This window comes from Ornithodoros turicata, chromosome 4, assembly GCF_037126465.1.
Source record: "Ornithodoros turicata isolate Travis chromosome 4, ASM3712646v1, whole genome shotgun sequence".
Taxonomy (NCBI): Eukaryota; Metazoa; Arthropoda; class Arachnida; order Ixodida; family Argasidae; genus Ornithodoros; species Ornithodoros turicata.
The window spans coordinates 81515481-81541317 of record NC_088204.1 but is presented as its reverse complement, the minus strand read 5'-3'; the positions used below and the strand labels follow the sequence as shown (position 1 = coordinate 81541317).

Here is a 25837-nt window from a genome sequence, read left to right as displayed (position 1 = left end):
CCCACATTTTCAGTTACCGGAGACGGAAACCGGACACGACCGGACCGACTCATACCAGCCACTCTGCAAACTCCCTCCTTGCATTCCGTCGATTGAGCCTCCCCATGGTTGCCAATGCTGCATGAATTTTTAATTTCACTATTATATAACTTAAACGCGATACGACACCTGCCGTTCCTCACGAGCGCCTCGTGGAATATGGCATATCTTCCGTCTTTGAGGCACCAGGTTTTCGTATGCACCACAGTTCTCCGCACCACGTTGCCAGACTCCGACAAAACAGTGTACAAAGTAATTGCAAGAAGGCAAGAGTTCTACCACAGCAGGCAAAGCAACGCCCTCTGCAGGACCGAAGCTGCTCCCAGAGCGCACCAACCCAATATGGCAGCGGTATCTGTACAAATGCATTCTGAAAAGAAAGTATTACGGAACGTAATCAGCATTTATTATCCAGAAGCTGTTACTGGGTATCTATCGTACGTGACCAGTCTCTATTTTGCTGGATGGTGATTGCCAACACCCCTGCATGACCCGTAGCAATTCCCCTGTACCGTGATTGGCCGCGGTAAACTTCAATGTCTCTCGGGTGTAGGGCCGGGATAGGTTGTAGCATGTATGCGATTCACGGGAATGTTCTTAAACGAAGGACAGTGATTGGCCAGCTCCTGGGCATGACCAGGGCCGGTGAGATGGGGGTCAGCCGGGGATGGAGCCCCGTGGCCCGAGCCCCTTCAGGGTCCCGTTCAACCCAAGGCCCAATGGTTGAGTTTAGGGGGTCTATCCAAGATCAAGTGTTCCCTAAACTTAAAGTTAGCCACACAGTGTGAATTCCAGTAACGCTAGCCAACGTCAGAGAAAGCGGGTTGAGTCGTAATTTCATCTTAAGGGACGGCTTGATCACGGATAAACTCTCAATCGGCGTTGGTGAAACTGGCCCTTAGCCATACAGACACTTTTTCGAGCAATGAATTGGTTTTGGGTTACATATTTCCGTCAAGTTTGTGTTACCCAGTACAATAAAGATGGTATTTACTATCATGATGACGAATAGCAGCAAGAAGACAAGGACAGGGTAGAAGTAGACAAGGACAACTGCAGACTCTCAACTGAAGTTTAATCGAGGAACACAGCATCTTAAACGCTAACATCTAGGTCACTGACTATCACCTAAAAAAGTGATAGTCATTAGTGATAGTTCTTAGGTGATAGTCAGTGACCTAGATGTTAGCGTTTAAGATGCTGCGTTCCTCGATTAAACTTCAGTTGAGACTCTGCAGTTGTCCTTGTCTACTTCTACCCTGTCCTTGCCTTCTTGCTGCTATTCGTCATCATGAACCTATACCAACCACCCCGGATTGTTCCTACTGTGGCATTTACTATTTAGCAAAAGAACGACTTACAATGTACATTAGAGGGACGTCATCTAAGTTACTGTTCCATGATGCCAGCAGCGGCCAAGATTTCCTTGAAGGCAGCCAGTGATTTCCGTAAGGTAAGGCAGAAACCACGAGATGCTGGCAACAGTGGGAACTCGGGCAGCGTCACGTGGTCCCAGCCACCTGCATATGTGCCAGAGGCTTTCCGTTTACATTATCGTTCGAAGTAACCCGACACTGTCCCCACCTTCTGCAAGAAAAGAGGCCAGCGAATCTGGGTCCGGCAGAGAGACCGTGTTCTCGTTGTGCCACGCCTCGGACACCTCCAGCCAGCCTTCCAGCCGGCTCATGAACCTCCCAGCACTTTCCCCAAAGTGCGCTTCCAGTTCGCTCTTGAAAACTTCGGGAGGGTTCTGGATCATCTTGCCCAGGGCCTGGATATTTCCAAAGAACCACGTAACACACTGCTCCAGAGGATCGACGTAAGTAAAACGCGTCTGTTGTACGGTTAAAATGACGATAGTCCGCGCAAAATTCATGGAGCGAATTCGTAACTCCCGACTCGAAACGTTTTCAAGTAGGGTAGGAGATGCAACTTCCCACCGGAGAAAGCGTGAGCGAGCAATGTTAACTTGGCAGAGTGGAAAAGAAGGCGATTTCTAGTTTGTGGTATGGTCACATCAGGAAACTCGATCGAGATACCACTATGTTACTTAGGTAATTTTTTTGTTCGAAAAAGATATTCTTATTCTTAGATATTAAACAAACAAATTATAAAGATTAGGGCTGCCTCCGCAGCTGCAGAGCGGCTGCAACAGCCTCAGTGTGGCGTTACTTCCTAGCAGGAGGAGTCGCAGCATCCCTTTCCTCGAGGCCGTGTGTAGGGAATGACATTTTCGCCTTTTTCCAGAGAGAAGATTCCGGCATGTTCTCGACGTGCGGCGTCTACTCTTGTCAAATATTCCATCGTGTAGCAGTCAAATTAAACCATTTCGCGTGGGATTTTTCGTAGCATGGTCAGTGGTACGCGAGGAATAAAATGACACTGCAGTTTCAAAATCGACTGGAAAGGATGCGACCATATCCCTTTATATGGAACAGCTGATGCCATTTTGGGTGTTCCACTTTTGCATGGGAAGCTCTGCTCTTGGCATTATTTTCCCCCGGAAATGACCCCATTTGGGGAAGGCGTTCGTACAGACTGCGGTAAGGAAAACGGATTTTGCTTCTTCACTCCCTATCCTGCCAGACCACATAACAGACAGAGTGGCCTCGAGATTTTCCTGCGCACCATTTTCATTGCTTTTTCCTCGGCCTAGCTTACCAGGCCTGGAAGCTTCATGATGCTCCCATAGAAAACTTATGGTGACTTCTGGTGGACATTTCGTGGCAACTACTTTTTCACTATTCCCATAGAGCATTGCGCTCTGCTTAACAGCTTCTTGGGCCATGTAGATAGCTTTTTCTTGCGAGACTTCAGGCCTGGAGTAATATATGTAGGCCTAGCCTTGTCTCATTCATTGCCTATAGTTTTTTCTCTGCGCTACAAACAGAACAGCTCCCAAAGCAGCAATCATACCTGCACCAGCTTGAGCACCACCATCTCGTTGTACATGCGACTATTCTCCGACCCCTGTTGGGAGCCTCGCTGCTGTTCGTAGCCAGCTTCGTTGAAGTAGGGCTCTGACACCAGGATTAGGCCTGCATGAAGGCATTTCAGCAAACTTAAGCCACAGAATATGTAGGACCTGACTTTTTCGGGTTATATTTTTAGGGAGGGGGCAAATATCGGGTTATATTTTGCTCCAAGAATTCGGGTGTAATCGGATTGGACTGAATCTGATTCAACCCAATTCTGTTTGAATCGGATCGGATCATGCATAAATCTTTCGTTTACTCGGCATAACACGCATGACACACCAGTAGACACAGAGTATCAATATCAAAATCAATCAGTATCAATATCAAAGAGATAAATATACGCTGCAAACCCACCTTGAATAGAAATGAGAACCTGAAGAAGACTAGAAGTTTTCGGACTCCAGACCTCAGTGCCCTGGAAAATGTTGAAAGTTTTGCACTTCAAGCGGACTTCATTAGTAATAGCAGTTGCATCCGCTAAAAAGTTTGCCTCAATGCTCGTGATTTCTTTTTGGGCATGCTTCATTTTCATTTGTCGACATGACTTCAATATCGTGTCAGTTCTAGCTGGCAGTATCAGTTACGTCTGGCAGCGGCTGTGCCCTAAGCAGATGGGTCTAGCTAAACACACAAAAATGTCACGCACAAATTGAAAGAAATTATGCGACTTATGTAATAAAATCTGCTATTCTGCAAAAAGAAAAGGGGATTCTGTGGGAAATGGCAAATTTCACAAAATTTTGCAGGAAGTTACAAACTGCTGTTTTTATTCTGTGCTCTACAGTTTGATAAAAAAAAAAAGTCCCTCCGTTATATAATACCTCCTGTCAGGAACCTTTTACATTGTTAGGTGCGTGTTTATTTCAAGAGCAAACCAGGCTACAAGCGCTACAAGTTCATCACATATCACTCATTCATGTTTAAGCCCACGTTTCCATTAAGCCATCATTTCATGTTTCAATGCCCATAAAGCAAAAAATGGTGTTCCTTCAAGATTTTTTTGCGGACGAACTATCGAACGGATTTTTGTTCTGAAAACGGCTTTGGTACCGGGCGACCGAAGACATCAGATGTTCTCATTGGAACAACTTCGTAGCTTTTATAATTTACAAGTTAGAAAATTAATTACCACTAATTAATTAACAAGGGGCGACGAAAAAAACATTTTTGGATAGACCACACAACTGCCAAACGCGTACAGTTGGTTCCATTTGTGTCCAGCACTCAGTTTTTTTTTTAGCCCCTGGTCCTTTTTCGGTGGGACGCCCTGTATATCCCTGCGCGTCCCCAGCGTTACGTTTTATTTTACACCTTTACATTTTTTTATTTTACACGTTAAATTTTACACCTTCCACAATCAAACGACTCCCTCACCATGCTTCTCTGTGCAGCAAATGCAATTCAGCAAGTTTGACGTACCTTCCCTCCCCAGGTACCGAGGAGGCTGACACAGACTTTCCCTCCCTCGTAGAGGTTTGGGTTGAGCCGATCGCTGCAGTAGGAAACGTAGTGGACCAGCGGAGGAGCTTTTGGATACTCCGCGGGAAACTGAATGTCAAAGAGGAAGACGCCATCTTCATAGGGTGTCTTCGTTGGGCCTTTGATCAGCACAGAATAAAGGTCCTGGGCATACAGAATTTGTTGTTGCGAGCATGCAGCAAAGATGGCAGGTCTCTTCCATTAGCCGAGGTAACCAAAAGAAAAGCAAAACGGTTGCGGACATTTTTGTACGAGATCACAATGACTGGAGCAAGAGACAGAGGAAAAATTCTGATACCAACCACAACAACTTTGTTCAGAAGCAATACACCATAATGTACCATCAATTACTAGACTGTATTTGGGCTCTTTCGTCAGCATAAATATAATACAGTAGACCCGCGTTTATCCGGACAGCTCCGCTTCCTGTGAAAATGTGCGGATAGAGGAGGAACCGGATAAGTGAAACCAGGGTGTCGAACCGAACCCGAACCCGAACCGAAAACCGTACCCGAACCGTTATTTTTGCCGGAACCGAACCCGAACCCGAACCGAAATTTTCATGACACTGTTGAACCCGAACCGGAGCAGAACCGTAAAAAATAATAGCGGTAACCGGTTCGCAACAAAACGGTTCGGACATAGAAGAAGTCAGCATAAGAGTTCCTCTCTATCCCCGAACGAAGACACATTGGTATCATCATCACGCGCCTATATCATGGATTTCAGAAATTTCCACCTATCAGTGAGACGACGACGTATAGTAAGTATACTTTCAGCGTCTTTTTAACATGTTGAAGCGCAGTTGTCCTTGTGAGCGCCGCGGCTAGCGCCCCACGCACGCGGTGCGGCATCTACTCTTCAGAGACGAGGTGCCACGCGCACGAATGAAACAGGAATGGAGTAGGCCAGTTATGTAGCTCTACAGGACTAATATGCGATCAAATAACCGCCCAAGATTTCCCTTTACACGTGAGCAGTACAAATTAAACAAGTCAGAAACATGAGAAGTAGAGAAGGAGCGTACGCAGAACGGTGCCTGTTTGATTGGTCGTGGCTTGAAAAGTAAATGTGGTTCTGCTTATTGGTAGTGCAGTTGTGTCGCGACATATTGCCTTTGTGTTGTGGATTAACTAGTACACTGCTGTGAGCTCGGACAGAGTAAGGCTGGCAGACTTATTTTCGACATGCTTCAGTACGGTTTCAGATCGATTCACGTTGCGAAGGCAGTGTGCCGGCTAGTACTGTCGTCTATGTTACGCTGCCCATCTTATTAGGCTTCCTTTAAGTGTATCTTGCTGGCACTGTGCGTGTGAAAAAAGAGATTTTGGGAGCAGAAAGTAGCAGGACTACACCGCTTCAACAGCGTAGACTCTATTTGCAATAAGTGTTCATCCATTCCTCATTTCTCTCGCTAAAGGGCTACCTCACCGCTAGAGACGTCAATGCAGACAACAGCAGTAAGCAATTAGCCACGCATTTCCTGATGAAAGCAGTTTTATGGAACATATAAAACGGAAGCGTTGAACCGGTTCGCGAACCGGTTCGGGGCTGCGAACCGGTTTGCGAACCGGTTCGATTCTTGGCGTGGCCGAACCGGAACCGAACCGGAACGAAATCAAAACAACGCGAACCCGAACCCGAACCGTACCCGTATTTTTTGCGGTTCGACACCCTGAGTGAAACACGAAAATCCAGAATGATCCTAAAAGGAAGTCTTTATTGACAATTACGCAGAAAACTATCCATTGTCATCTGTTTCATTCTTCTAATACACGCATCCAGTTCTTGCAAGCCTTTGCTAATGGCATTAACTCGGTAAATAGTATTGTTCCGTTGCTCGAAAAATGCTAGCTCTGTTCTCAGAGCCGCATGCGCATTTTCTACCGTCGCAGCTGGTGCATCCCCGCTTTCATCGTCAGATTCTTTTTGAACACTATCGCTTTTTTGTACGGATAACGCAGGATCCGGATAAATGTGATGATGATGATGATGATTCGGGTTTTTATGGCGCACAGACAACTAAGGTCATAGGATAAATGTAATCCGGATAAACGCGGGTCGACTGTATCAACGTAGCACATCTGTAGATAACATCTGTCATGTACCGCAAGAATCTTCATCAAATTTCAGTCGTAAGACTGCCGAATTTTCGAAGATTGAACTCCAGAATTTGCCAAGTTTAAGTGAAGTTCTTTGAGCGCATTGAGCAACATATTTTGCGATACGGGAAAGACGAGACGAGACAAAGACAAGAAAAAGGAGTTAAAGTACACCCCTTTTCTTAAGGGTGTAGTAACAGCGAGCTTTGGGCCAGCTCACCAAGTTTGCCAGATATACGACTTATATGACACTCTTGGCTGGAGCACAACCATTTTTCGCGGGTGGATTTGGATTTGGATTTTGTAGCTATGCAATGAACTCCTATACTGAGAGTTTATTCCCACAGGGTCCTTCAACTATACCTACATGTGTGTGTATGTGTGCACAATGGATAACCTGAACAAACTGTTACTTTTAACTTTAATCTTGCGCGCTCGCTCTAGATCAACCAGTGAAATTTGAGAGAAGATTTCTAAACACTTTAGGTCATACACCTTGCATAGTCAGTAGTGCTGGTGCCACCTGAAGTGCAAAAAATTTCATTTATGCGAGACACATTGTCATCATAGTTGATGAAATGATGAACAGGTGAAAGCTCCTCTGACTGCATTTCTTACCATTCTGTCTTCGAACGACTTCACATTAATTCCTTCGGGCAGGGAAGTATTGAGAAGGTTCATCTGAATAACAGAGTACAAAACGTGTCAAAAATTTTGTTGCAAACAGGAACACGAAGATGAAAGCAACGCTTGCACGTGCTTCATGTTAGTCAAAGACAACAGTAGAATGGTGAGGTACTGAGGTACACGTAGTGTTCTGAAATATGAAAAATTGCTGCAGGACACTTGCGGCTTCTCCAATGTGGCAAACAAGTAATGTAAAATTAATCGTTAGTTTGGAAAAGTATGTGATAAAGACACGTGAAGACGTCAGTAGTTCTACGTGAGCCAGGGAGATATGGAAGACGCATGCAGACGAATCCAGAATGACGAAGCTTTAATAATAATAATTGGGGGTTTACGTAATGATGAAGCTTTGCTCGTTCCTTGAAAAGTTCAATCTTAACTGGCACCATTTTTATTTGACACTGGTTAAGTTACGCCGTTGATTGATACCACAAAATAACAAATAAATAATCAAATAGCATCATTTTATTGGCCGAAAGAGGCCCTTGAAAACATCTTTAACACCTTAAATAATCTAAATACCTCTTTCTTGACCATCCTAAAAAAGGCTTTCGGATCGTGTGGCTGAAGTATGGAGAGCTTGTACTTGTGACAATCTGGAACCGCCTCTAACGTTGAAAAAACACCTGCAGAGCAGAAACAGAATTTACGTGGGCATGGCAATAACCAGCCTCTTCTAGCTTTGTATGTTTAACTTCTAAAGTAGCGAAAATGACACTATCAGGGGTGTCACCAGTCCATCGCCACAGGGAAGGGGACAGAAGACTGAAGGCGTAGAGAATAGAACGACGCACGCTACACGCAGTGCAGGGTAACTCCAAGCTATGTTAAGGAGCTTCCACTTGCATGATTCAATTAATCAAGAAATGGCTAGTCCTCCTTTACGTGTATGGCCCCCACTTGCAGCGAGCCAAAGATGGCCAGACACACAAAACAACGCAGCTCAAATGCTTGGTGCTCCCATAGGTCTAGCGCGCAAGATGGAAATTAAAGAGTCCTCACATGAGAGCCCGGCTGGCTGTCATTGGTGGGAGCCATCTCTCAGTTTCAGCAACAATGTCTTTCGTTGTTGTTGGTTTTTCTTTTTTTTTTCTAGCCTGTCATGAGACCAAATATTCCGCGAAAAAGAGTGGCACACCCAAACTTTGTGTGAAAGTTTGACGGCATTGCGAAAAGCAGTCATCAAGGTCGCTGAGACTCTTGTGCCTGATATCCGAGCACAGAAACGCGAGTGCACAAATTACGCTTTTTGTTTGTTTGTTTTTGTTGTTTTTAGTGCTAAACTAAAAAACATCCAATGTGCAAATTATGCGACGGCGCAAAATATGAGAGTAAATATGTCAAAGGGTACGTGTACTCGGAACAGTAGGGAGCGTGCGCGCACGCGGTTTTATCCGACTCCCTTTCGCGTGAGCACACAATACTTCTCCTGCGACACTGCAAGTCGTAGTAACCGTCCACACTGCATCAATCGCGTTCCTCGACCCAATCAGATTTCCGCGAAATTCCGCGCAAAACTCCGCAAAATTTCCTGCAAAATACGGGATTCCGCAAAATTCCGTGCCGAACGGAGGAATTCCGCGAAATTTCGCGGAGAACCCGGGGCCTTGAGAGTGGTTCTTACTCAGGAGCCTCTGGGCTGTGACAAGACCTAGAATGAGGTCCATCATTTCACGGTGCACGTTTTTGCTATCGTGGCTAGAAACGTGACTGTTTCGCACTGTTCCTCAAAAAAAAAAGGTTGTGACCGGCTCCTTCACCTTGCCCCTTCGTGCCCTCCTCGGCGAATTCTTCAACTTTGCCGTTTTCCGCTTGCACGCATTCCGCAGACTTTGAGGCGTTTTCCTCCTCTCCCTTTTGCGCTTCTTCTTCCTCTTTGACCACACTCTCCAGCTCCAATGTCGGCTCGTTTGCCGCATTTTCCAGCTGCGCTGCTGACATACCGAATCGTCCCTGGCAACATCAAATGCAACGTCTTAACATTGGATAGTGATAGTCGGCTAAATGCACAAAATTGCGATTGAGACTGCAAAGGCAATGGGCATGTTCAAAAGAAGTTTGGATAAGAAAAAAAACTGTCTCGTCTGCAAGCAAGGCAATGTAAGCCTAGTGCTGCGGACTCGCATTAAAGGGACCATGAAAGAATATTTGACGATCCTACGATCATTTTCAATGTGTTCCTCTTTACTAAAGCATTTACCCCGCGAAATACGAAGTTGAAAAATCGTTCAAATAGCGAAAATATTCTATATTAACCGCGGCAAATTGAAAAATTTGCAAGCGAACTTGCAAACATCACCATGAAACGTGTTTTAATTTGACCTGGAGCTAAGACCGCAGTTGACACAGCTTCCTACCGGAAGTGTAATGTAGCCGTTGATTGTCAAGCATGGTTACCGGAGCACGTTTTCCTCTTTGAGGTTCTTCTTCTTCTTCAGAAAATGTCTCATCAGCGGTCTTTTCGGAGCTGCTGCATACTAGACGCTGCGTGTGCCGCATAATCTCTTCCTCCATTGCTGACAATTTGCGTTTGGCCATATTTCTACCGATTTTCAACGGCAGATATATACAACGTCGTTTTTGTCCAAACCGAAACGAAACCATGCACCCACGTGTTCCCGCGGGGTGTGTGCTCCGGGTCGTCCAGAATTGTCTGGTAGGACTGGACGTTGATGAAGTAAGCCCGCATCGAAGGGATGCATCTGGTGGACACACCCTGCTACCCACCCCGCCCCGCTGAATATGATGAAAATTCGATGTGTGTATGATAGTGAGGGAATACTCGGAATTCGTGGAAATCATTTCATGGTCCCTTTAACACAATTATGAAAGCAGTCACACGGAGGTCACAAAACAAGGCATAGTAACGTCATCAACTAACCTGCACATCTTCGTGAGCCTTAAGCAGCTTGGTCTTGAGTATGGAATAAAGCTGATGGCAGACATTCGACATACCAGTGGCGCCCTCTAGGCGCGTGCTCACGCTCGTCGGCTTTCGTGGCTGCGGATGAACCTGCTGCAGGGGCTCCTCTGCAACTTCTTCGCTGAACACGAGCGAGGTGTCCGATACGCTCTGCAGAAAGATTGTGCAGTGTGTTGCAGTGTACCTCGGGAAAGCTGCTTCTCAGGCACGTTACTTGCGTGCATGATTTGCCTACTTCGCGGATGGGATGCATTCAACTTTTAGTTTTTCGTTCCACGTTAACGTCACAAAGCAACTGTGACCACAAGTGGGTACAGAAGTCAGGAGACATGGGATGTTAGCAGGCATCCAGAACTGACCTGCAACTCGAAAGTCTGGTGGGCATTCCACAAAAAAAATTTTAACACCGTAGCCAGTGGCACAATTCAATCCTACCTCCTCCACCAAGTCTTCAACGTGACCTTGGATGTCAACTAGTTGATGTTGTATCTGCTCCACCACGCATTAATTATTGATTTGCAATACATGAATTATAGGAAACTGAAAAGTCTACACACCAATGCAAAAGCTGCATTGATACTACAGCCTTCAGCTGTAAAGTCAGAACTGCCATCTTTAGTGAAGAATCTTAATATATTTCCGCTCCAAAGTGGGGCAGCGAATGACCACGGTATTCAAACTCTTGCCCGAGCTACACAAAAGCCTTTTTTCTCCTGCAGGAGGGGATCGTACAAGGAGGACAAATAGGTTGTCACAAATAGCTCTCTTTCCTGATATTATGATTCACTTGTCAGACGGTTTACTGAAGACGACAAGTTAAATGACCGCAAGGACTTCTGGGAGATATCGGGTTTTACCCGAATTCTTGAAAAGCTGTTCGGGGGTGGGGGACTATCGTGAAAAATCGGGTTTAACCCGAAAAAATGAAGAACCCTAATCATAATTAGGGCCTGACTTTTTAGGATTAAACCCGTATCCGCCCGATATTTACCCCCCGAACGAAATCTGTAAAATTCGGGTTTAACCCGAATCTACCCGAAAACATCCGGGTCGCGTGGCACACTCATAAGCGTGCATTAAAATAAAGTTTGATAACATTGCTAAACATTAGTTCCATGTTAAGACAAATTTTTATTAAACAAAAAAAATCACCCGAATTCCTGACGACAGAATATGCCGTAACGGGATTTAACCCGAATACACCCGAATTTTCAAATAAAAAATATCACCCGATATTTACCCCCCGAATTTGGCCAAAAATAAAACCCGAAAAAGTCAGGCCCTAATCATAATCCATGCACAAGAGAGTCCTCACTTGGAGATTATCCTCGGGCGTCACGGCTCCATTTTCTTCGGACGCAGAATCCAGATTCGAGGAAAAGAGTCTGGCAACCTGGTCGGAGACATGCTGGGTGCTGTTGATTCGACCGCGCTGCCGGAGTCGGTCGACGAGCGACTGCAGGCAGCGTTCTTGGAAGTACGCCGTGCCCAAGAGGTGGTCGAACATCCTGCGATTGCGATAATGGTCTCCCATCAGGGTTGTCAGATTTAGCTATATTGAGACAGACTGGCTCTAAGAATTTTGGGCAACGACAACCTAGCTACTTTGTGGACATCCCTTGGTGCTGCGTAAAAATTGGGGAAACCAACATGTGCTCTAAATTCGTGCGAATTTGTTTGGAAAAACTTCCAGTATGCTTAGTTTGAGGATCTATGACTCAAACGAACTGTACCGGTTTGGTACAAACACTGCTGTAATTGCATTTCCTGCCAAACAAGCCAGTGTGCATTCCTACAGACGTTTTAGTGAGGGCAATTTGTCGAGTAAAAATCGGGTTTCGCCCTAGAGGGGCAACCTTCAATTCGGGGCGCAAACTCGGGGAAGAAACGGGTTAAACAAACCCTAAAACTTCAGGCTCTATTCCCAAAACGTTGGTTCGAGTTTGTCCCGAGTTGCTGGAAAAAGTGACTCCGTGTGAACGCAGCCTTAGTGGAGCTTAGTGGCGCACTGGCAAGTTCGGCATCCAACTAGGGTTGCCAGCAGGCCGGTATTATACCGGCACAGCCGGTTATTTGCTTCCTCTGCCGGTTTGCCGGTTTTTTGCCGGTTTGCCGGCTTTTACGGGGTTTTTCCTTCAACATTCCACTACAGCTCGAATGAATCTGGAGCACAGACCAAACTCCGCAGTCACCAGTTGTTTTCTTTGTTATCCATTATTACAGTAAATCTTGGTTATAACAGCCCCACTTATAACGAGTTTCCTGTTATAACGAACCCATCGCAAGCGACCGTCAATATTTAACTCAATGTAAGGAGACTTCATTTATAACGAACTATCGGATATAATGAACAGCTGTAGCCTGACCGTCGAGTTCGTTATAAACGAGGTTCACTGTATTATTATTCCTTGTTATTATTATTATCATTGTTATTCATTACGTCTTGTGTTCGGAGGGTACAAGAGCAGTGGTTGTGCAAAGCTGTTGGTGGTTGTGTAGAGCCAGCTAGAATGTTCCTCACCCACTTTCCCTTTCCCACGAGCCTTTCCTCCTTTCCCTCTATTTCACCTCCTCTCCCTCAGCCGATATTTTTTTCACTCCGAATGGTGGCAACCCTGCATCCAACCCATGTACACCACACAAGTGCCACTGGGGCTTTCTTATTCTCGATGACCTCATCTAACGAAGCGAAAGCCAAACACGCGCGGCTTACTTGCAGTGCTTGTACAGCTCCAACAGTTTCCGCACGACCGTGCAGTTCTGAAGCGCGGGATTCTGCGTGAACAGCTCCTCGAGGCGGGCCATGTTGTGTCGCAGGAGCTCTATTTGCCCCTGCGTCCTGTTACACAGGTTTTCGGCCGTCTCTTCGCTGCCCGCCACGGTGACGCCGCTCGGAGTCTTGTTCCCGCTGTCCGATAACTGCCGTGACGGCAGCTTCTGTGACTGCCGGCTCGTCCGATTGCCCGCGATTTCTGCGTCCAGCTTGGTCGCGGGCCTCGAGCCGTCGGGAGAGGTGCTGCGGGACAACCGAGAGAGAGAGAGAGAGAGAGATCAGCATAATGGTCGTCACAGTGTCACTTCCTTAACTCTCGTTAATTTGACCGCGAGAGGATCACAAAATTGGGTCAAATTACCGTAATTTCACGCGTATAAGCCGCACCGCAGATAAGCCGCAGGACGCGTTTTTTGGGACGTTTCGAAAATTTTCTGGCAGATAAGCCGCACCCGCGGATAAGCCGCGGGCAATACGAGACGACTGATTTGTGCGACAAAGGAGACCATAGAGAAGGCCATAAACCATGTGGTCCATACTCCGGGAACGGCACAGTGTGCAACAGAGGAGGTCAGTTCTGGAGTTCTACCAAGATCGGATTGTGCCCTTGTCGGGTGTTTTTCGTGGGCTGATGGGTCAGTGATCCTCCAGAAGACGTGAATCATTGTCACCACTTTCCTTAAAGCTGCTTTGGGGAATGCACCAGGAAGATCAATCTACTCGAATGTGGACCCGTCCCTGTTACGCACTGTTCGTGCATCGGCAGGGCAGTGCTGTTCCAGAGACACTGTCGGCCCTTTCGTTAAAATCGGCGTATGGGGAAAATACCAGGAAAAAATAGTCATCAGATAAGCCGCACCGGTGGATAAGCCGCAGGGCGCCCGTGAGAAAAAAAAATCGCGCATAAGCCGCGGCTAATACGCGTGAAAATATGGTACCCAAACATCAAATTAAAGAAATGTCACGAAAGTGCTAACGACCCAAGATTGCTTTTATCTGTCAAACTAGCTCACAATCCTTCACCACTTGAGACTTCACCACACAAGAGGGAGAAGGCCAATGATGCCATTATGATGCCACATTCTTGGGTTTAAGAGCAGGTTAATCGTGACAGTAAGTACTGTATGACGGACAGCTTCCACATTTTAGGGAACATGTGGACCCACATGGACACACATCGCATCTCACGACCGCTTAATCCTGCGAAATTGTGAGTAAAGTTATGCTAGTTAATGGATCCTTTCAATTGACCAGATGCAGCACTTCCAACGGTTCCTCGAAGCAGACTGTCCTACTCACATTTCACCGACCAGGGACTTCTCGGACTCAGTCTCCCAGGAGTCGTCGGACGACGTGTCATCATCATCATCTCCGTCCTCCCAGAGGTCATCGGAGTCATACTCTCCAATACGGTACAGTTCTTGAGGATAGCACAGTGACTTCTTGCCGTTCACCCACTGCACCTCCACCTTTCCGCTCGTGTGAAGCTCCACCACTTGCCCAGCGGATGACTCAGAGTCCTTGTCCTGCAAAGACAAATGGTCCACGCGTCCTTTATCCCAGGGGGTTCCTCAACCCACTGTAAGGGCAAGAAACTGTTATCGTAGTACCATTTTTGGTATAGCGAGAACACCCCTCCTCCCCACCCCCCTAATAAAAACAACACATTGTGGGTTCCTTTAATGAAGCACGCTCTTCGCAGCAGTAAAAAGGAAAAACCCGGATGATAATGAATGACCCACCACGATACGATATACCGTATATTTCACACAACAATTGGCGGGCAAAGCGTTCTTCTGCCACTATAGTTCTTAAGCGATCCCAAAATACTTCCAGATTCGGCGGTCAGACCGGGCTGGCCGGTCGCGGATCACCAGGATTTTTTCCGGGGGGGAGGGAGGGAGGCGAGGCAGAATTTTTGGGGCAGCGGTGCGTCAACTGTGACCCCGCAACTACATTGTCTCGGCTCAGAAACCCTACGTTTCTGGGGGGGGCAACGGCCCCCACCCGTGACGGCGCCCACGGTCGAGGCACGGAGCTTCCTCGTGGCAGCCGCGCTTGCGGTGGAGAGAGTGTGAAGACGCATTGTGCGGTTACCGTTGTGAGCGTTCCATGGACTTGCGACCAGCTGTGGTACCCCTCGTGAGACACTGCGGAACCCAGTTTGAGAACCCCTGCGTTACGCTGTTGCGTTGCCTGCAGGTAACAGCGTTTTTTTTTATTGCAGTAAAACACGGCTTTCCCTGTTCTGGGGATACGACAGTGTTCCTCTCAAGCAACACTGTCGTCTGCTGATTTCCGCAACTTTTCTGTTTGATAGATGCGTTGTTCTATCGGATGGAACTGTTGTGTAGCCATACCCCTATACTCAAACAACACCCTACATTTTGTTGCACGCAGCACTTCAGTGCAATCCACAACACACACACAAAAAAAAAAGTGTCAGAAAAGAGGCTGTCTGGAAAGAAGGACTGCATTTACAGAGCGTTTGCAATCTGCCCAAAGACTCTGCAGGCAGCCAAACATGATGAAATGCCAAATTGAACTCAATTGAATTGAGCTTTTTTTTTTTTTTTCGAATGCAGTAGCTACTACACCCAAAAGTGCTTCCGCCGTACAATGCAGTTAATCTTTGAATCAACGATTATTGGCAAATGTCTCCCACAAACAAGGGAAGCACGTAAAAGAACAACACATGAAACGCAAAAGGTTACTTCTTTTTTTCCCGACAGCTTCCATGCGTTGCCATACAAAGGGGCGAGCTTGCATTGTATTGCAGGGGGACTGACCCCGAAAAATAATGTCCCCCTTATCCCTCGGAAGCACGTACACGATGCGATACGGAACAATGTGCACCGCACCTAATTCGACTCAATTTTAATATATTCTAATAAAGCCCCTAATTCGAGCACACGGGATGACGAAGACGCGCTTTAACAAATCTCGTCACCTTCAGTACGTACTTCAAAGTTGGCAACCCTGATAATGCACGAGGCCTGGCGGTACTTGAAGTCGGGATGGTCTTTGATGTCGTAGACGCTGACTTCTTTCACGCCGAGCGCTTCGGGGCTGAGGAGAAAGCAGAACGTTACAGGAATGAAAGAAAGATGGCCAATTTCGAAAGCTGGCTGGAAAGCGTAACGAAACTGATCCAATAACAGCAATCGACATCAAAATAGGGATTGATCACGTACTGAGGATCGGTGCCAGCCAGGTACGTCTTGAACATGGTTACCACAGCCGTCCTCCCGGAATGATCAACCTGCTTCACCACACCGTACTCATGAGCAGGAGGGTTGTCTGCTGACAGAGGAAGATGTTAACACCAGTGATGGCCAGTAGTTAACTACATGTAGTTAAACTACTAGTTAAACTACCTGATTATAGTTAAAAAGTAGTTATCAACTACTTGCAGAAATGTAGTGGCAACTACTAGTTAAACTACTATTTCGAGTAGTTAACTACAGTAGTTAGGTTACTGCAGGCGCCAACTACTTCCGATTTTGCTGCAAGCTTAACGGCACGATTGTGCTTCAGACTTTTACCTTGAGAGCTACTTGTTTGATGAGAACGGAGGTGCAGAACAATTGTGCCGTGCATGTGTAATAAATATTCACTTTTATCACTGCTTGTGATTCATATTTAGGTGTCCAAGAACACTATAGAATGGGATTGGTGATGATGGACAACGTTAAGTAGTTATAGATGTAGTTAAAATACATTGCAGTAGTTAAAGAAGTAGTTTTAACTACCTCCCCTGAAAAGTAGTTGAACTACTAGTTAAACTACTCCATTGCGAAGTAGTTAGTAGTTATAGTTAAACTACTGTAGAAGTAGTTAATGGCCATCACTGGTTAACACCGATAAATTATGCCTGATGTCATTTTGTCCCCTTCGTGTTATCTCATTCCGGGTATCAGGTTTATTCTGCGCCATGAATGTTCAACAGCTAGCTACTATCCTTTGAATTCTCCCAGATAAATTGCCTACTGATTCGATTGACATCAATTTCTGAAAAGACTGCTATAAATGTACATAACGCAGCGGACAGTTTATAGCACTGGAGCTATGACACTTACCCTGGTTCTCCACGACAAAGTCACCAGGAAAGAACTCGTGGCCGTCCAGGTGATGAATGGGATAAAGTTCTGATGACGGAATGTTCTCTTCCACAGTACCGTCCTAACACAAGATAAGGTTGTTACACTGTGGTTATTCGACTACTCGAATACACCTAAAAATAACTAGAAATATCACGAATCACTCGAAGTTCTAATTCAAAATGAGGTCCTGAAGTTTTACCTTTTAACTGGAAAACTTTTAAAAGATGGCCGATGTTCGACATTAATTGTGTGCAGGGGCACCGTCAGGGGAGGGGGGGGGCGTTCCCCCCCCTTCCGGCTCCGGCAAGTAAACATTGTCGTTACAACACAATTACAAATTGATTCCTCTTTGAATTATGAAGCCGTATGTCTATGCCTGGTCTGTGACATCACTATGAATAATTAGGGCCTGACTTTTTCGGGTTTTATTTTTGGCCAAATTCGGGGGGTAAATATCGGGTGATATTTTTCATTCGAAAATTCGGGTGTATTCGGGTTAAATCCCGTTACGGCATATTCTGTCGTCAGGAATTCGGGTGCATTCGGGTGATTTTTTTTTTGTTTAATAAAAATTTGTCTTGACATGGAACTAATGTTTAGCAATGTTATCAAACTTTATGTTGATGCACGCTTATGAGTGTGCCACGCGACCCGGATGTTTTCGAGTAGATTCGGGTTAAACCCGAATTTTACAGATTTTGTTCGGGGGGTAAATATCGGGCGGATACGGGTTTAACCCTAAAAAGTCAGGCCCTATGAATAATTAGAGCCTGAAGTTTTCGGGAAATATTTTTTTCGAAATTCGAGGGGTAAAAATCGGGTAACTAAACACGTGCTCTAAATTCACGCGAATTCGGGTGGAGAAACTTCCAGTATGCTAAATTCGGGGAGAAATTGAGTTCGGTTACTCGAACTCTCTGTGCTGGTTTGTTACAAACTGTGATGTAACTGCATCCGCTGCCAAAGAAGTTAGTGTGCATTCTCGTGGACGTCTCAGTGAAGACAATTTGCCGGGTAAAAATCGGGTTTCACCCGACAACCTTCAATTCGGGGTGCAAATTCGGGGAAGAATCGGGTTAAACCTTAAAACTTCACAGTCTATGGATAATCTATCAATAGGATACAACTATGCAGGTAGATTCCTTACTTGCCAGACCACTTCAACAACGGTGTCCGTGCTGAGTGCTTCTACGACAACTACGTCGCCCGGATTCACGGTCACCTGTTCCTGAACGGGCCTCTTCCGCGGTCGATGCAGTTTGCGCTTCTTCAGGAGACGAGTCGCCAGTGAAGGCCCGTGCCTTCCTCTTCGCAGATGCACTGTTTAATAGATGTGGATTACAGCTCCCCTCAACGAAACCCTCGAACACCAAAGAATCCGCATGCTTTGTAACAACAGTCGACTGCGAAAATCATCGTGCACTGTGCAATACGGCGGGACTTGACTGCGACAATCATTCGTGGAGCCCCTAGCTTTCTGCGGCCATATCTCGCGGAACCTGCCGTTTCCCTCAGAATCGTCCATTTCTCGCGGATTATATTCGATATCTTACAGAATTACGTAAGGTTTCCAATCGATCGGCGACATTTTCGCGGGTTAAGCCCGATCAGTTGTGACTGCGATGTTTGACACCACTGATGATGGTGGCACTTAAACGGCCGAAAAAATGCTGCAATGACAGAAAATTTAAGGGCAGCAATGTTCAGAGAGAGGGTGGAGGAGTTGAAGCCTGCTTTTCTTTGCGCATTAAAAAGTTATTAAACAGGCTGAAAAAGTGTGTGAGATGACTCTCTATGCAATCTTAGGAGAATGCTGCACTTTTTGTTTGCTTGTTGTCCCTTGCCCGCATAATCCCGCAGATTTGTAAATCCAACACCGTGGAAAAGTTAATTTTCAACCGCAGACAGCTAGGGGATTTTAATCGTTGTCCTTTGCTATGATGGTTGACTCTGCTTATTATAGTTTCGTTCGAAGCATACTTTATTAATGCCATCATTAACAAGCTGCAGACTGTCCCATGCACCATTATTAGGGCCTGACTTTTTAGGGTTAAACCCATATCCGCCCGATATTTACCCCCCGAACGAAATCTGTAAAATTCGGGTTTAACCCAAATCTACCCGAAAACATCCGGGTCGCGTGGCACACTCGTAAGCATGCATTAAAATTAAGTTTGATAACATTGCTAAACATTAGTTCCGTGTTAAAGCAAATTTTTATTAAACAAAAAAAAATCACCCGAATACACCCGAATTCCTGACGACAGAATATGCCGTAACGGGATTTAACCCGAATACACCCGAATTTTCGAATGAAAAATATCACCCGATATTTACCCCCCCCCCCCCCCAATTTGGCCAAAAATAAAACCCGAAAAAGTCAGGCCCTAACCATTATAGGCAATCATGAGTGTAAATATGAGTTCAAATTACAGTAGTCAATATATATATATATACATTACGTGGGACAAACTTGGTGATCAGTGCTGAAAGGGGCACGAGGCTCAGTTCGGGACAAAGCAGAATATCACGTTTCTCACTCTCTACTAGTCACAAGGTTACCTGGTCTCCGAAGCCCCAGACCAGACGTCAGCGAACCGCTCGTGACGGATGTGCTGTCGGATGTGTTGTCACAATCCTCAATGTCCTCGTAGTCTGAATCGCTGATTTCGTTGCGGTGATTCACAACTTCTCCCGCGTCTCCGTGACTGGCCACCAGGCTGACATCTCCTATGCTGTCCCTGTTTCCTCTTGTCGGCTGAAAGCAACAGTCGCCATCGGTCATTTCAGCCTTAAAGCGAGAGTCGCCCGCGGGAGTGTGTCTAATACCCGTGCCACACGAGCAGGGACAATGACATTATCTTCTAATGCCATTAGGGGTCCTGACATTGACATTATCCGCTAATGTTGCGCCACACGTCAGTTTCATAATTGTCGTCATTGTCATCGAGTATACTTTTGTAGTATACTTTAGTATACTGTAGTATACTTTTGTTTTTCTGAGAGTGGTATGATGTTATTTATCGTGCATTGCCTGGTATGGAAAGGGGTTTATTATTGCAGGTGACGGGAAAGTGTTCCCACACACAGGGTGACTCGAACCCTAGTAATGCCACCGACGGCATCACTGAGAACTATACTCTGCGTTACTATTTGTTCGCAGTTATGCGCCACTTTACCAATAACCACTTTACCGATAGCCAATCAAGTATATCCACTGCGTACACACTCTGGGGACAGTCATAAAAATTTTATCAATGCAGGTAATTCATGAGGAACGAAATTCCATACATTCGTCAGTGACAATTGTGACTAATGACATTAGACACCATGATGTGGATACCGCCCCGTTTGCACAGTCATCCATTATTTTAATTTTGTTAGCGAAAATTTAAGACAACTCCAGCTTTTTCTTCATCAAAGGGCACTCGTGTAACCTCAGATTATGAAATAATCTTGTAACTAATATGTCCTACGGAAAAGTCGCGAAAAGGCCTTCATAGAGCGGCATTCTTTGCGTCCTGCGAGGGTTCGCCATCGGAATCGCGTGACACCGTGAAACATATTCAAAATAGGGCCATTGGAGCTGTCGAACTCGACTAGGTTCTCGACAAACTTGACGGTCTCACTAGCCAATGAGAGAAATCCTTTGCGGTTTAGTATAACATCTTCGTAGAACGTGAAGAAAAACAAACTTGAGCCCTTGAGCCCTAATTCCCCGTACGCATTCTAAAGCCTTTTGTGCCAACTGGCTGCTGTGCCTATTCATGTGCTGTTCACTGGTTTCCTCCACGTACAACTCCGACTCGTCTGTATGTCTGTCTGACCTTGTCGAGCCACCTCCTACTGATTGCGTTTTGTTTTTCATTTTCATTTTTGTTGATATTTGTATCGCGTTTATAGTTCTCTTCACCCTTACCCTTTTCTCTTGTACCATGTGACTCGGTTTTTTTATATATGCTTCACCACTTGTAACAGGTCCTCAAACCTGAAGAAGTGCAGCCTACTGCACGAAAGTCTTGTTTTTAATGTATATAGTAAACAGCTGATGCTCTTAACCGTCTTTGTTATTTTTGTTATTTATAACATCTTCCATTAAATAAATATGATTTGAGAGTTTAAGACACATAAAACCCTTCCGACAGTCCACGTAGCTCAAAAGGATGAACTCACACAATCCGAGTGCTGAGGATGTTGAATGTACTTGGATGCGCACTGGCGTTTCCACTCGTCCACGGTCACGATGACGTCCGAATCTTTGATCGTGTAGTAATTACGGTCGCCGATTTGCAGAGCACACCGTTCAAAGATGTTCAGCATCTTCACCCTGCGCATAATAGACAAAAAATTTACAGCGTTTCTATGGCGACGGCTACCCCTCACCTATCGAGCGTCTCTCCTTCGATTACGTATTTTATGAGTTCCGAGTCGTTTTGTGCACTGGCATTATCTTGATAAGCCTTGCAGACACCTTGGACATAGAGGCACAGTACTTTTACCTGTTAAGGGAAAAAGTTGAAATTAAAGGGACGCTCCACGGGGAGAGCGAGAGACGTTCACTCAAAATCACACCTCATCTACGGTAACTTGTACCATCTTGCGGGGCTTCGAGAGCAATGCCGTCGTCTCTTTGGTTCGATGGAGCCACTTGGCATTTTCGAAGCACTGCATGGGTCCAAAGAGCTTCTGGCCCTTGTAGTATCCCGAGATCTTGAACTCTGACGACTGCGGAGGTTAAGCGTTCGGGTAGCAGTGATCAGCCATACTTAACGTGTGGGGATTTTTTGTTTCCACTACTACTGCATTCTTGTAACAATGAATACATATGCTGCCAGTTTTTTTTTATATTTTGTGTTTCTTTAGGCCTCTTGAGACAGCCAACTGAACAAAAATAGGGTTGAATCCACCAGCTCACATGGTTCAACGAACTTACAGGTTTCTACCCAAAGTCACCGAGGTTTGCAAAGGTTACCAGACTTCACCGGTCTAATCAAAAATTAAAACATACTTAAAGTTACGGTTACGGATTAGTGTTTATTAGGGATGTGCAAACCAAATCCGCAAATCCTGGGCAGGGATTCGAGATTCGAGAACCCGAATCCCAGTGTCCGAAACGGCGAATCGAATCTTTCGAATTCCACCAGCCATGTCTGTTTGTTTGTTTCTTCTTAAAATTTTACCATGTACGCTTCCACATTCAGGAATGAGATAGACTGCACAATTGGCAAGCCTTTTTCCAACTTCCCAAATGTAAGTGCACTTCTTTTTTTTTTATTTGGACCTCGGGTCAATCCAGACACTACTACTAAGAATAGGAGAAGTAACGTACCAAGCACCTGCGATCGAGTACGTCGTCCAGATCGTACGCGTCGTCCTCTTGGATAATACACCTGCAATGTCAGCAACTATTTTTGGCACAGACTACGCAGACATAGCAAGTGAAGAATGGTGAAGCTAGGTGGTGAAGTTAGGTGGTGAAGAATGATGAGAGAAGAGAGCCGAAAAATAATATGTTTTCGTTTTTAGCTTCGGCAGGTCCTATAACGAATACTGCGCGTTTTGCACAAGAGCAATGCTCCTAGCCGACCTACAGAGGTCGCTGACCTACACGAATCCCTCGGACTCCTTCACAGAGTTTGGTCGTCTGCTATGTCTGTTTGCCACTGGAGATAGTGCATTTACTACCACACTTTTTCAGATTTCTTATTCGTGCAAAATTAACGGTTGTTATGCCGACCACCACGTGCGATTTTTGTGCAACACGGCACAATTGTCCCTCTCATGCGCACAAGAAAGGCTCGTTTCTTCTAAGCACTCGGATAAAGTCTAATTCTACCATAGGCTTCAGACAGCTATGCAACATGGACACGATCAGCCATGCTCAGAACAACATGAAAAGTTTACCTTGACCCATCCTGGAAACGGATGCTCAGTTCGGACTTGACATTTTCGATCATACCGACCCAGGAGTCCAGGAAGACAGCAACATCTGGACTAAACCGCTGTTTGACGATGAATCAATCATCAAATCAATCCAGACTAATTACGCACAATCACGATTAGGGGACGCTCACCTCAAGGGGTTGCAAATCTCTGCTATTGACATTGGCTATGACGCTGCTCGTGCCAAAGATTTGAACCGTGGCATACACTTCGGTATTCCTGCAATAACCTAGTTGTGTGTTCTTTCCTTTCACTACTTTGCGCACAATATCACCGGGCATTAAAGATCTGTCGTGCAGCTTCACCTGCAATGCAGATCAAAACGCACGCTTTAAACACACACTTACAACATGCGACGACTTGCTTCAAACACGTTGATGTATCTGAGGCGAGTACAATCCAACAAATTATTCTGCCAGCATTGCTGCGCCGAACCCTCACTTCACGGGCATTGTCGAGTAGTGACACTGTTAGGCAGTACGATGTGTCGGAATGTGGAAAAATAATTTACCCTTTTTTCGGACAAAACTTCCTCTCGACCCTTGGGGTGCCATGCCACTCTGACATGTCCCCGTTTCATGCGTTCCCACTGAGGTACACTTGGAGAGTTTTCGTCATCCTCGTCGCTGCTCACGTACTCGGCGTTCTCTAAAACCAGTCCAAATTCGATACGGCCTTTCTTGTTAATACGGTAAACGGAGTCTTCGTCGAAATATTTACAATTCGATGCCATATTCGACCGACTGAATGTGAACGCGCAGAATCTCGCGAGACTTCGGAAGCCCGCTGAAGCTGACGGCGTCTTGTTTGTTACTATGACGACGGGTGGAAGACCAGAAAAAGGGGGACAGCAAAAACAGCAAATACTGTTCTTTCTCAAACGCGGTAAAGCTAAAATAAGGCTAAAAGCAAATGATTGCAGCGTTACCGAAGCAGTTAAACAGTAATATTTGAGCGTTACTATCCAATCCAATCCCTTCCAGTAACATTTAAATATGGCGTCTCCTATGCGGAAGCTGTGTGCTGCTCAACAGCTCCAAAGGTTGCTCGGAATGAAAAGATCTCCTCAAATTCCCACGAAAGCTCGCTCTAAAGTTACACTGTCTTCAGGGGCGATAGTGGAAGAACCCCAAAAAATGGTTTTTCCGATTTCAAGAGTTGTTCTGACTGTGCTACCCGGACTATATCTCGGAGCAACGATCAGCAAAGAAGGTGCCGCATTCTTAGAGGAGAATGACATTTTTGTGCCGGATGACGACGACGATGAGTGATTGCTTGATGGATGAAATTACGTCTATAGTCTGCAACTCGTCTGTTTGGATCTGCGACACTCCCGGAACCCATACTAGAACTCCCTCTTGCTGTTGGTAGCGCAGATGCTTGTCGGTATCATTGCAGTAAAGTGACAAATAACTGAGTATGGTTGTTTGTGGTGTGGTTGGATATGCTTCAAAGGAGCTAAGAAAGCACTTCAATCACTATATATATATTTTTAAACAAAGCCGTAAACTCACCGAACATTAAGTGTTAGATATAAGGAAGGGATTATAGCGTAGTTAGTTTGATATCGTATGTTTGAGGTTCAAATTCGCCACAATGAAAACGAAAAAAACAAAAAAAAACAATTTAATTATTTCCATTGAAGAGGTTCGAAGCCATTACGTGCGTTGTGCAGTACCATAGCCTCCTATATATTGATCAGTATATAGGAGGCTATGGCAGTACATCACAGGGGCCGGCCCGTGATCCACCAGCGCCTCCTTTATTACCAGTAATAAAGGAGGCGCTGGATCCACAAAGGGAAATTGGCTCCCATATGACACGTGACCTCGATAATCGACCATCGGGTAATCGGCGGTCTTCTTCCGGGACACTGTTGCTCGATGGTGGACGTACTGGACCTGTTGCTGACAACCACGTCCAAAGTTATACGCCGTTATACGCTACACGCGGATCCGGCAACGGATCTCAAACAGCATTTACCGCCACAGAAAGGTCATTATACTGCTACTTAAACACATTACAAAAAAAAGAAAAACAGACGCGGTCTTTTCGTCTTCATCTTGAGAGACGAACATCGAAAATGACGAGGGCGCGCGAGGCTCGCGGTTAACCCAGAGCGTGGCCACTGCGGAGAAAGACGAAGAAGAAGAAGAAGAGCGTGACCATCCTGCCGTTCCAGACCACATTCGGCCCTCGATCGTCCACAGCGTTGGACGCAAAATTCTACGCACCTTTCACAGCTTGGACGCAACCCTGGCCGGGCACTTGAGAGAGCGTTATTCTTCCGAGGAATCCGAAAGTTCGCAATCCATCGACATGTATCCCAACAAGCGCCAGCAGGTACCTGCCTGCCGGTCCTCGGTTCCGAACAGCGGACGAAATTATGCGAATCAACAGGGCTACGGAGGCGGCCAGCAGATGGGCTGTTCAGGTCTCGACGGCATCGCCCTTCAGGTCGGAGGACTCGGTAGTTTTACGCTGGGTTCCGGAAACAATCCGGTCGTATTTCGAACGCCGTCGGCTACCGTGACGGTGAGCAACAGCCGGGAGCAGCTAAGGTGCAGCAGTCCCCGGGCTTTGTCGCCAAGCATCAGACAGTCGGGCGTTCGACTTGACTTCGCCGCCACTGCGTCCCAGCCGCTCCAGGACAAGCAAGAAGGTCGACGGAAGTCGATAGTCTTGACGGAGAAGCAGAGTCAGTCGGTGCAAAATGGACTCGCAGCTTTGGCCAACTTCCTCGGTGGTACTAACCTCCAGCCGTTTGTGGAGCAACCTCGCAGACAAGAACCTCAACCGCCGCAAGCGAG

General features: G+C 46.0%; 1 protein-coding gene across 5 annotated transcripts; it reads right to left on the bottom strand.

Moving 5' to 3' along the window:
• Positions 1–108: 108 nt before the first annotated feature.
• LOC135392119 ((E3-independent) E2 ubiquitin-conjugating enzyme UBE2O-like) lies at positions 109–23811 on the bottom strand. Of its 5 annotated transcripts, none has more exons than XM_064622802.1 (27): positions 23539–23811; positions 23159–23332; positions 22989–23086; positions 22414–22474; positions 21657–21809; positions 21468–21583; positions 21258–21411; positions 19647–19842; positions 19547–19570; positions 18232–18404; positions 17061–17163; positions 16176–16284; positions 15945–16050; positions 15079–15177; positions 14281–14507; positions 12922–13224; positions 11524–11716; positions 10167–10358; positions 9046–9238; positions 7808–7911; positions 7217–7279; positions 4437–4640; positions 3372–3432; positions 2956–3077; positions 1624–1810; positions 1401–1559; positions 109–409 (listed from the first exon to the last, which is right to left on the bottom strand). In XM_064622802.1, the coding sequence occupies exons 1-26, from the start codon at positions 23758–23760 to the stop codon at positions 1429–1431; spliced, it is 3768 nt and encodes a 1255-aa protein (XP_064478872.1). In that variant the 5' UTR covers positions 23761–23811; the 3' UTR covers positions 109–409; positions 1401–1428. The 5 variants fall into 5 exon arrangements, with proteins under 5 accessions (XP_064478872.1, XP_064478867.1, XP_064478869.1 ...); XM_064622797.1 differs by having other exon boundaries at positions 16176–16281; positions 23539–23806; XM_064622799.1 differs by lacking the exon at positions 15079–15177 and having other exon boundaries at positions 23539–23806.
• Between the last annotated feature and the right edge of the window lie 2026 nt (positions 23812–25837).

Excerpts from the sequence above, each read along its gene's own strand:
- LOC135392119 (XM_064622802.1), bottom strand. The coding sequence starts at position 23,760 with ATGGCATCGAATTGTAAATATTTCGACGAAGACTCCGTTTACCGTATT. Across the intron at positions 23,333-23,538 it reads AAGTTTTGTCCGAAAAAAGG|GTGAAGCTGCACGACAGATC; the intron begins GTAAATTATTTT and ends TCTGCATTGCAG. Across the intron at positions 23,087-23,158 it reads GAGATTTGCAACCCCTTGAG|CGGTTTAGTCCAGATGTTGC; the intron begins GTGAGCGTCCCC and ends ATCGTCAAACAG.